General features: G+C 39.1%; 1 protein-coding gene across 2 annotated transcripts in view; it reads left to right on the plus strand.

Annotated features, from left to right (window-relative positions):
* TLN2 (talin 2) overlaps positions 1 to 12,073 on the plus strand; it is a 188,520-nt gene extending 176,447 nt beyond the window's left edge. For both annotated transcript variants that reach the window (XM_074601899.1, XM_074601898.1), the window contains exons 54-58: positions 4,207 to 4,332; positions 6,941 to 7,003; positions 7,098 to 7,280; positions 10,667 to 10,792; positions 11,747 to 12,073. In XM_074601899.1, coding sequence (XP_074458000.1) covers positions 4,207 to 4,332; positions 6,941 to 7,003; positions 7,098 to 7,280; positions 10,667 to 10,792; positions 11,747 to 11,875 — 627 coding nt within the window. In that variant the 3' untranslated portion in view covers positions 11,876 to 12,073. The remainder of the gene's footprint in view (positions 1 to 4,206; positions 4,333 to 6,940; positions 7,004 to 7,097; positions 7,281 to 10,666; positions 10,793 to 11,746) is intronic.
* Positions 12,074 to 12,343: the final 270 nt, after the last annotated feature.

Here is a 12,343-nt window from a genome sequence, read left to right on the forward strand (position 1 = left end):
CATATTCCTCCTGGTATGCAAATATGCCACTGGCTGTAAAATAACAACCCCCCAAAGTCAGTAATTTTTTGGAAAAAAAAAAAATTTTGTCTAATAAAAACTACAAACTTTCCTAATACTGGAAAAAGAACGCTTTTAAAGAAAAAGGTGCAGTAGATGAGGTAGAACAGCGGAGAGCATTGCTGTACCTACCCTATTCTGTTGGTATGCTCTTCATGCTTCTGTGCAGGCTTGTGCCTTCAAACAAAAGTGTCTTTAGTAGTCAAAAAGAGTTCCCTGCTGTTAGCTTTCAGCAGTTTGTCCTTTTTTTTCCCCAAGATGAATCAAACCTGGATGCCTTTTTCTGCAGGACTCTGTGTGATATGTTTGATATATTAGGTTGTTATTTAATCCAACTATATATCAAACATATTCCTACAGTGTCCTGCCCTGTCTCCGGGGGTTTTAACATAGTAGAAGGCAATATGAAGGAGTACATTCACTCACAAGCAGGTTTAGACGACTTCCTGCAGACTCCTATTCTAATCTGATTTAAAATATATACATGAAGGGCTCCTTTATCAGTAGAGTTGTTCTTGGAGGGACTTTTAAGTTGTGGAGGGCCCTTTATGACAGCAAGCAGCAGCTGTGCCAAGAACTGACTTTCACTGAAATGGTTATTGTGTTTTCCATGGCTCAGTGCAGTAACTTACCCATACTGGTTTTCTCTTTATGAAATAGAAGATGAGAGCTGCTTCAAAATAAAATGGTTTGTCTATTGTAATTTTTTTTTTCCTACTGTTTAGCCATGAGACTGGGGGCTCATTTGTTCTCCTATTAACCCTGACTTTATTTATGCTACCCCTAATAACGGAGATGCCATAGAGAACTGGTTAAAATGCAGTACAAAACCACCTCAAATTATATTTTTTCTTTAATGGCACAATCAACATTTTCAGGATATTTTATGCTACAGATGTTGTGGCTAGCCTGATAATTTTGGTTTGTCTGTTCTGGGGACTTCATTTTCCAATCCATTTATACCCATACATAGTCAATAACAGCTTATTAGTGGAGTAAATAACAGTTTATTAGTGGCTTGTGGAAAAAGAGATGCTGGTCTTTATGGGAGCTGCTTGAAGAAGGAGAAGCTAATCGCTTGTCTCATGTCTGGTTTTCTAAAGAAACCCAAGTAACCCTCTCAAGTAACTAAAATCTTACAAGGTGAAATTTTTTGCCATGTATCACATCATTGCTCCTAACTTTGTTCATGAAGGCTGTGAACTGACACGTGTTGTGAGGGCACTGTTGACGAGTGTGAGATTAAGACACACTCTTTAATAATGGGAATGGGTAGAAGAATTAATTCTCTTGTAGGGCGCTTTGCTGTGTTCAGTCTTGGACTGCTGCAAGTCCTTATTGCTAAGGAATGCTCTTTGGAGAGCACAGGCAGGTAGACATACCCACAGCACTGACTGAGCATTGACGAGTAAACAGCCCTCAGGTGTCATACCTGAGGATGCTGAAGGGAAAACTGCGGGGAAGGACTAGGAAACAAGTATTTATTAGAAAAGACGAAAACTCCACAAAAGCTCCACAGTTCGAGTGCTGTGTGAGGCTACTTCCAAAAATAAATTCTCCACAGAAGGGATCAACTGTCAGTATAAAACTTTCTTCTTTTTTTCCAGAAAGAAAAGATTTGTGAGGTGGCAGGAAATGTAGGATTTGGAAGTTTAAGAAACTCACGGTGGGGTTTCTTCTCCCCACCACCCAGATTTCAGTATAATTGGAAAGAAATTCATTTAGTACATGGAGGGGGGGCGGGGAATAAAAATCTGTTATCTGATGAGATACTAAGGTTTAGCTATATGTTTTCCTGCTGAGCTATACCTGCTGCTCCACAGGTTAATCCATTGTACAACAGCATTCTCAGTAATGCAACGTTTGATTTCTCTGCATTCCCTTTGAAAGTAGTCAATTTTGCTTAGCACTTAGGTGCCGTATTTAGTCCACTCACTATGCTGAAGTGAGTTCAAACAACTACTTCAGCCTCTTCTTGGTGGCCGTTTTTCGCAAATTGAATACCATCTGGGCATATACACAGCTGCGCAATAGATCAGAGTATGGCCGTGGGCATTTTATTAAACTTTACGAAAGAATGACACCTCCTTTGTAACAAATAAGCAGATACTGAAATGCTCACTCGCTTAGGTTGAATTCCTGACAACACTGACATATAAAGAATAATACACATAACATATTTTGTTATGTTGGAAATGAAAATTTTAGAACTCTCAATAACAGAGAGCCTTGGACGAAAGTAAAAGTGTAGTAACAGTCTCTTAAAAGTAAAAGTGCAATAACAGCCTGTTAAATTGACTGTCATCCAGTGGTACTTCTGTTGCTATTTCAGTGTAAGTCCTTAGTCGACTTAAATCAAAGTCAACTATGCATCTATTTTAATAATGAAAAGGAATCTGGTCGTGACTATACTGAATTCCATTTAGTCACTTTGGTTTTGTGATGTTGTGACTGAAATAATAGTTTTATAAACAAGACAATACCTGTTGCATAAATTCAGGACCAATGCAATTACCACTTAGATATAACAGTGATAATGATGTTACATTGCAAGCATTGCCAAAAATTCATGTGAAACATGACTTGATCACTTTACAAAGCAATTTCTTATACTCTTATTAAAAAGACATATGCTTCAGTTGATGGGTTTAGACTAATACCAAGGCAAGACAAGTACTTTTCCTTGAATTAGGTGGCTTTTCCTAACGGTTAAGAAAAACTTCAAAGTGCTAAAAAAATTTCACCTACACATCAGTTTTTATTTTCAGATCACTTAGTTTTTCCGGTGTCTGTGGATGCTGCAGTTTCATCTCCTGGACTTTGTTTGGTTATGTGGCAGTTATGTGAAGTGTTGTAGGACTGAGCACTGCTTTGTGTGCCATTTTGTAATGATTTGTAATAACTCATCTTTTATTTTATAATTGACTACTACTTCATCAGATTGCAGTAACAGGAGAACTAAACCTGACTTAAATTTAAATGGGTGAGTTTAGAATTGCAAAAGAAGTGCCCAGTTTTCTAACTCAAAGCCCATTTAGCTGGTGTTCCTAAAGTTAGTTATTTGACACAAGAATTGCTATGGTTGTATAAGTTGGAAGAAACTTGTATTTCAAAAGCCTCATCTCTCACAAGATGATCTCTTCTGGTATCATACCACTAGCTCTACTAGTCATACTGCATTAGATTCTGGTAGGCTTGTGATTTGATCACAAACAAAATACATTCAGTTGGATTATTTTGTATAAAAACCAATCAGAATACATGGTCCAGGCCCAGTTCTGTTAAAAATAGCAATAACCTTTTATCTCTATCTATTTTGTTAACTGTTCAGAAACTTGTAATCATGTTTAAATGGATAAATGTCTTCAGTATTTGTTTAAATGCTTAGAAAGTCAGGGAAGTTGTTGTTTATGGAACAGCAGATTTGCATTTTAAATAGCAATAAACTTCCTTAAGAACAGCTGATCTCTCTGTTTGCACATGCTTGTTGAAAGACACGTTTGTATGACTGAAAAGTTCCAGAGAGACCTTTGGAACTTCCTATCTCCAAGATGACTGGGCTGGACTGCTTTCCAGTGCTGCTCTCTGTGAAATGACAGCTCTTACCAAAAGCTGCTCGATCTTTGCTCTAGCTTGATATCTACATTACATTTCTTAGTACAGGTGAATGAGACAATATACATTTATCACTGTTCTTTTTTAATGCTTTGAGTCTTTTAAGTATTTAGAAAACACACCACCTAGTTCAGCAATCCTGGAAGCCAGTATTATAGCACTACAAAAAGAATCTTGTTATGGAAAAACAAGAATTTCTTTTCAGACCTGCACTTTTTTTGAATGTAGTTTTGAGTAGCCCTAGTGGAGGTAACATGTTAGGAAGCTGAAGGCAATTCTTTAAGTATCTTGCGTGATACTCAATTCCATGTGTGAGCAGCCATAAGGGCAATTTAATACTTAAATTCACTTATGTTGACTCCCAGCTTTAGTCCACATGAAACTCCTTCGCAGAAAATGATGCTGTAGGTCTTACTGAATTTACTGATGTGTTCCAAACTCTTCTTGTCTCACTTTATATATGTCCTCAATCTTGAAAATACAACTGCTTTCAGGTGAATAATGTGTGATATTGTTCTTTCTTGGTTATAGCAAGCAGATGAGACTCTGGATTTTGAAGAACAGATCCTGGAAGCAGCTAAATCCATTGCAGCTGCTACCAGTGCCCTTGTGAAGTCAGCTTCAGCAGCCCAGAGAGAACTGGTGGCACAGGGAAAGGTGGGTAAACAGGACAAGTAGCAACGGTAGAGGGAAAGCATCAAAATTGAATCTAGTCTCTTAACTGTTCTCTGTTATAACAGCAGGAAGGGAGCTTGGGAATGACTATTGAAAATGTAAATCTCTTCATTGCTCATCACACTACCTGTCCCAGGCCTGATTCTATTTTAAAAAAACCTACAATTATGTTTATTTAAACATCAGAAGTGTAATCAAGTATGCATAAAACAAGATATTATTAATACCCATTGAAATCTGTCTGTGGAGACGGTCCAAAAAATGAGAATTTTGACTTACCTGCATCACTTAGATTATTGTGCAGTCTGCTTTTATGTGATAAGACCTGTTCTTATTTAGTTTCATTGTGACATACAGCTTGCTTTACTTTTCTCACCACTATGACCACTGTAAAGTTATACAGAATAATAGAGAATGTGTTTCTATCCATGTACCAGCCCTGAAATCTCCCTCAGGTAGTTTTGTCTTTTTTTGCTCCCACAGATACATTTCTATTTGTGTCTCTCAGATTGAGGTTAACAGCACTTGCATCCTAGTCCATCCAAGTTCAGATAATTGCTAAAACCACTTTAATCAGTCTGTTGGAGGAAAGCTGTAGCTTGCTGTTCTAACAGAAGCACACCTGTCAAACATGGTGCCATATTAGCAGGTCTGTTCAGCCTGCTTTACTGAATTTAGGTGTTTTGCTTTATCCATCACTCTTACATAGTAACTTGATGAAAGATCAGGAATTTTTGCCGCAAATGGCTTTTACTGATAGTTTCTTGCCTGCTTGGAGGATCTGCAAATAATATTGTGGTCTTTAAGGGAAAGAATGAATCCCAATCAAAATTTAATGAAACATCAGACTTCAGAATTGTTTGTGGTACATCCTCTCATTATGATACTTCTCAAAAACAAATAAAATCATTAAAATACTTCTGAAATAATGAAGCCCTAATGCATTTTCCTTCTTTCTTTACTAATTGCTAGTACTTAGGTAATTGCCACTATGGGGTATCCTCTGACTGCTGTGGTAGCCTGTATCTCCAGGTCAGCTAGAAGTACAGAAAGCTGGCTTCTAAAATGACTGACCAAATTCTTCCCCTTAGTGAATGGCTCCAGCCTGCCTGCTGGGAAGATTTTATTACTGATACTGGGGGAAATGTTTTGCTTTTGTAAGAAACCTTCTGAGGCGTGTGGTGTGGACTCCTCCCAGAAAAGCACAGCTGGCATGTAGGCGGGAAGGACAAGTTGGATCTGCCCCACATCCATCCCTTCGGTATGAACAGTAAATGGTGCTGACTGTTGGCTTAGATTCCACACTGACCTTTTTATTTGGTATGGAGGCAGTGGGAAATTCTTACCCAGCCGCATGGATATGTGCAAACCAAGCACTTTTTTGTCCCAAATAAATTTCCGATGTTACTGAATAAAGGCTGTGAAAGTATCTTACAGGGCAACCTGGTGCAATATTGTAGTTGAAGAGTTTGCTAAAGAAATTCGAAGTGAAACTGCTTTCCCCTGTGGAATTGTTATAAAGTAACTAATTTGATGTTAGGCAAGTGTTTCTATTTCTGCAGTATCGATGAAGTCTGGGAAGTTGGATCTGATCCGTCTTCTTCCACACCACCCCGCTATTCACTCACTCAAACATGCGCACACGGACAATATTCAGACACCACTAACTGGACATCTGCATCTGTGGTCTACTTAAGAAACATTTTCTGGGGATGATTAGGCAAGAAAACCTTGAAACATGAAGAATTGAGGGACCTAGTGTAATCTTTTGTGTAACTGATTTCTCAGCTATGAGACAACACCTCTTCTGTTTATGTTGATGGTACACATCAGGATTCGGTTCCAATCCCTGGGATCCTCATTATTCAGGAATACCCTGTTTCCATTTCTTCTAAAATACAGCAAGTTTCTGGACTGTGTTTACATTTCACATCTTCCAGCTTCGCTCCCAAAAACTCCCATAGCCAGGCAGTTGGGGGTGGAGGGCAGGCAACCAACTGCAGAATTTTGTTTCATTTGACATAGGAAGAAAACTGTCTCCTGGTTGTTGGCAGTACCGTTGACGCCATGAACGCTTCAGTGGATGAGCCATGCAGAAAAACAGGCTGCTTTTCTCAAATGCCGTTATTAGGCACGAAGGCAGTTAGGGGTCTTCCCTGTGGAGCTTTCTGTTTTGAAACCTTCCCATAGTGCCAGAATCAGAAGAGATTCAGGAATGATGTAAATCCAAATGTGTTGTGGAGACAGAAATAAGTTATTTTAAAGGCCAGGATATTAGGAACTACTGCTCCAACTATTGCTTAGGCCAAAGTCTCAGCTGCAACAATCATTACTCTGGGACTTCTACACATGTTCCAAGGATGGGGCAATTCAAGCAGCATAGCAAGCTGGACACCAGATGAGCAGGCAGATGTGTATTGGAAGCACACTTACTCTGACAACTAACTTCCATTTGGATTTTCTGCTCCTGTATGTGCTGGGCACAGTCACAGGTGTTTCCTTTTTTCACGGGTTACTGTTTGCCTAAATCTGAGACAAAGCAATTGTATTTTCTGTTTCATTGTAAGCCACCTCTGAACTGTTTTTTCAGGTTGGAGCAATTCCCGCAAATGCAGCTGATGATGGACAGTGGTCTCAGGGACTTATTTCTGCTGTGAGTAACTACTTCTCTTAAGGAAAACTAGCACCTTCTCTGAAGAAACAATGCCCTGTGAGAATACATAGTGACCTTTTTTACTGTCTCCTAGGCCCGAATGGTGGCAGCTGCAACCAGCAATCTCTGTGAAGCAGCTAATGCCTCAGTACAAGGCCACGCTAGTGAGGAGAAGCTCATCTCATCTGCCAAACAAGTGGCAGCTTCTACTGCACAGTTGCTTGTGGCTTGCAAAGTGAAGGCTGATCATGACTCTGAAGCCATGAGAAGGCTGCAGGTACTTAGGTTCTTAATTACTGAAAACCTATAGTAGTACTATGTAAATGCTGTCTTAGCACTGCATGAACTAACCACAAATTTTAGGAATTTTCAGAATTCTGTTCAATTATTGTGGGATGCTGAGGCACTTTCATTCATCAAAGTTGAAGTGATTGTGCATTTGTCATTGTTCAGCAGTAGCTGCAGCTCACTTCACTGCTTGTTTAATTCTTCATTTTTAAAAGATGTTGAGACATGCCAATGTTGACTGGCCTGTGCCAAGCCCTGGTTTAGATGCAATATTGATAGATTCATATTCATGGTAAGCCACAGGAATACATGAGTTGAGAATGTTTACTATGTGCATTTTTATAGCCACTGAGCATAGTTGATTTCTCTGCAATTATTCTGTATTCAGTTAGACTCCCAATGAACCTGCAAACAGATAAGCACACTTAACTTGCTTGGGCTTGAGCATCCTCCTGACCTCTGCAAGATTATCCATGTGTTCAACAAAGACCTTGCCTAAGTGCCAGCCTGGGTTGTGGTCAGTTTTCCTTTGTTTCTAGAAGTCAAGAGACAGCAATTGTAGATAGAACATTTCTAAAATGGAGAATCGTTGTCAGACAAAATCAAGAAGAGAAGCTGATGCAACATCTCAACTCTCAAGTCTGATTTAATTTTTTTACATGAAACTGGTTCCCTTTTACGTTACACAGCCGTTTCATGTTCGGCTTCTCTGAACTATTACTGAATTAACACTGTGTTATGATGGGTAAAATCTAATGACTCCAGAAGTTTTGTTTAAGGATGTTCATTTTAGAAATGGCTAGAGCCTTCTCTGAGATCCTGTCCTGCAGGCTCAGCCTGGAATGTAAGAAATATTTCAGCTCCTTTTTTCATACCATCCACATGGAGTATCTTTGGTGGTAGTGAAATTTCCCCTTTTTCTCTTACTTGCACAGATGCTACTAATGCACATGTTCATGTGTGGATAGGTAGGATCAAGCAGAGCAGAAATACATATGACTAAGTATCTGTCTGAGCAAGAGGAATTGATGTAATCACTTTCTTCAAATAGAAAAATGGGTTAAATATTTAGGAGGAAAAAATAAACGTATGAGTGTGTGAAAAATCTGTTTCTATATCAAAGAGTAGCACGTTGGTGCTGTCTCTAGGGATGAGATGGTTTTAGTGCTTTATAGTGGACTCGTATAGATTGACTTTGTCAAGGGTCTGTGGGGGAGGTATCAGTAACTGGAAGATAGTTCTGACTGTAACGCAAATTGCACTTTAATATCCAGTTGCCAAGATGGGTCTGAGGGAATTTTAAATGCAGAACAAACAATAGAAACAGGAACAAAATCATGTACTAGAGACTGTTTTCTCAGCTCAGCCAGGAAATTTGGGGTACTCAGTCACTGTAGGCAAATATTATTAAATAGACATTGAATATGAAAAGTTGGAAGGGAATGTGAAAAGGAAATGAGCTGAAGTACAGACTGAAATTGAACTTTGCCACTTTACCAAGCTTTATATCCATCACAGAATGAATAATGAAGGGGAAAAATGGTTTGCGTTTGGAAATAATGTCCTTTATCATAGCAAAAGCAGTGAGTTGATGTCTACCAAATATTTTTACTGGTGGATTTAACAAAACTACTGAGGCTTTTCAGCTGGCTGTGCCCCCAGCACGAATGTTTTCACATAGCTTTAAACAATAGGTGGTGTTCAGGAGTTTGAGTGTATTAGTTTTCTCTTTCCTACCCCACAAACCACTGCAAGCTTTGAGAGAAGACATTTGGACTGCATTTCCCATGAATGCTAACTTGGAATGCACTGTTACAGAGTCTGTTCCAACACTTAATGAAACAAATGGAAATGTTTCCGTTCTCTCTGGATAAGGTCCAGACAGAGCAGAGCAAATTTCAAATAATTTGTCCTTGGGTCATTTCAGGTGGGAAGAAAGTTAAGTTGAAAGGGAGATGAAGCTGGAAATACTAGAATAGGACTTGTGGGCAGGTAGGGGGTCAGGTTCAGAGCTGGTCCATGTGGCTTCCCCTCCTAGTGCCAATGTGTCCAGGCTGTCTTGGCCAGTGGCCTGTGTGGGAATGAGTGTTCTCAGCACATATGACACCTGGAGACATTGGGACAGAGAACTCCGCTCTTGTTCTCTCTCACTGCCTGTCACAACACTGCAAGTACCTACCCTTTTTCTGTGCATTGTGAAAGCATTAATATTGTTTGTTGGGGGTGTTGATTGACTTGCTGTTAGATGCTAGAGTTTAGGGTTTAACACGAGACCAGCCTTACTGGATCAGACCAGAAGTTCATTAAGCCCAATTTATATCCCAATTCCAGCAGTGGCCACTAGGAAATGCTTAGAGAAGCAAGTAAGAACAGGGTAAGCATGCATGATACTATTCTATACTATGTTCTTAAATAGAATACTCTGCTAGTGGTGTATGAAAGATCTTATTTACACCTCCATGCGCAGAACCCATTAAACCATGGACCATTCTTCCCCCAGCTCCAGCTTTCCACTACTTTCACCAGCTCTTAGTACGCTGGAGCAAATTCAGTGGCAGATCTTACGATGCTGAGCCCTATACTACTGTCACCTGTCTGCACAAGGTATTTCCTAGACAATGGTCTTCAAGACCTTAGTGCTTCAAAAAAGGTGCCAGCTCCATCTTTAACTTTAGTAGAAGAGAAGTTTGCATTTTGTTTGTGACAAGGACTCTTCTTCCACTCGTCTCCATGGGGATTACGTTAGGAGATTCCAAGGCCACTCCTCTGGTATCCTCCTCTGTATCTATTAAACCAGTGCCTGTGGATGTGGTCATTACTGAGCATGCAGTGTGGAATCTCTACTGCCAATATGTATTATAGTATAGCAAAGATAGCTTTGTCAATAATGTTTGACTGTTTATCTTTAGAAATTTGACAATTTTTAAGGAAATAAAAGTTTAAATATGAGATAATCATGGCTGTATAAGTGGGCTAACTTGCCCTGATGGAAGTCCATTCATTTTAAAACTTCATTGCCTTAAAATGTTTCTTTATATGTTAGCTTTCATTTTCTGTTCTTCCTCAAAAAAACCCAATCCAATCAGTGTTGTGCATAACATAACTTGTGATTTCATCCAGTATTTTATTTCAAACTGTGGGGAAAAAAGTCTTGTTTATGACTTTCCCAACTTCCAGGTGCTTAAATAAAGGATTTGTGTTCCTTTCTGTACCATTGATTTTGAAAGATTAATTTGCTTTTTACTGGGAAAAACAAAACAAAACACACCTTTCCCGTGTAGTCAAGCAAAGATGTTTTAGTTCTGATGCTCAGATGGATCCATGTTAGTTATGCGTTTTTGTTATTTCTGAATTTCTCTTGTCTTTTTCTCAAAGGCTGCGGGAAATGCTGTCAAGCGAGCATCAGACAATCTTGTCAGGGCGGCCCAAAAAGCAGCATTTGGGAAAGCAGAGGATGACGACGTTGTGGTGAAAACAAAGTTTGTGGGTGGCATTGCTCAGGTTGGTAGAATCACCCGAGAAGTAAAGCAGAGGAGAAACTATCTCAGAAATGTAGCATAGTGTTACAATGTCCATCTGCTGCATTACAGGCTGGACAAATCTATGATAATTTACTTGATGCCTCACTGTTGGGTAACCACTGGCATTAACAGCAAAGTGATATGCTGTACGATGTCTACACTTCTTCATTGAGCATTTACCGTAATAGCAGTTACCGTTGTCCAATATCTTTTATTTTTGTTCTGATGAAGTTAATAGTTCTTTTCTTTAAATACTCCCAAATCTTAAAGGAACACTAGTTCTGTATGTATATAATCAAAGAAATAGAGTCAGAGATAAGAACTGACAACACTTCATTACTCTGACCATAATAATGAGAAATAATAACAATACTTAAAAACAGATTCCGAGGCTTTTTGTACCAGCTTCTGGATTCACTGTTACGAATGAGGAACACCACGTACTGTGGTCACTACTTAAAAGATATTGAAATTTATCATTTATGCATGTCTGTAGTACTGTCATTTTTTCCTTTAGCATTTTGAGATGCAGGAAAATACTGTGGATGCTTGCAGTAAGGAGCATTCAATTTTACTGTCATTCAAACATCACATTAAGGCATTGTGCTTACTCTATGTGTGCTAATCCCTCACCCTGATGAATGTTGGGGGAGCACAGCACTATAAAATCCATCGTGGATGCATGGTAAAACTATGCTGGTAATACTCTTTGTCTTTTTTTTTAAGTCCTCTTTGAGAAACAAGGGAATACAATACTGTTCTTGATGGCATAGTCCTGGAACCTGGAAAAATTTGAGCAATTCTTGCTGAAGTTATTGAAATTTGGTGCTTCTCTGGAGAATGCTCAGGGCCTAGCTCTGACTGATGTCACGGAGAGAAATGTTTTTTTCAGGCAGTATTCCTTGCTGTCATAATTCATGCTTCTGTTTTCTAGATCATTGCAGCCCAAGAAGAAATGCTGAAAAAGGAAAGAGAGCTGGAAGAGGCAAGGAAAAAACTGGCTCAGATCCGCCAACAGCAATACAAATTTCTGCCCACAGAGCTGAGAGAAGATGAGGGTTAACCTGCTGAGATTTTCTTCTTTTTTTTTCCTTTTTTTCCTTTTTTTTTTTTTTCCTTTTCTTGTAAAGAAATAAGCTAAAGGGGGACAGTACAGTGAGAACTGCTCTGACAACATTCTGGTATGCCAAGCACTTACCTAAATAAACTGCCTGTCGTAGCTTTGGATGAGCAGAGGGCAATAAACACTTGTTCTTTCTCATCTGGTCAGCTGAGGTGCATGATGATCAAATAATGGTACAGTGTTAGGTTCATCATTCCTGTTCCTTGCTTGACTTATATCTCAGGAGAGAATGTTTCACTTTTTACTAAAGATACTAAGTCAGTATTATTGTCACTTTCCTGATGCTTGAGGTATTTATCGTTCCTTGACTTGTTAGAAAACATTCATAATATTAACAGGAAAACAGTCAAGAAATCTTTCATATGATAAATATCACGTGAGCTGGTGGTTCTCCCCCTCCTACCCTTG

Source organism: Larus michahellis, chromosome 9, assembly GCF_964199755.1.
Source record: "Larus michahellis chromosome 9, bLarMic1.1, whole genome shotgun sequence".
NCBI classification, from domain to species: domain Eukaryota; kingdom Metazoa; phylum Chordata; class Aves; order Charadriiformes; family Laridae; genus Larus; species Larus michahellis.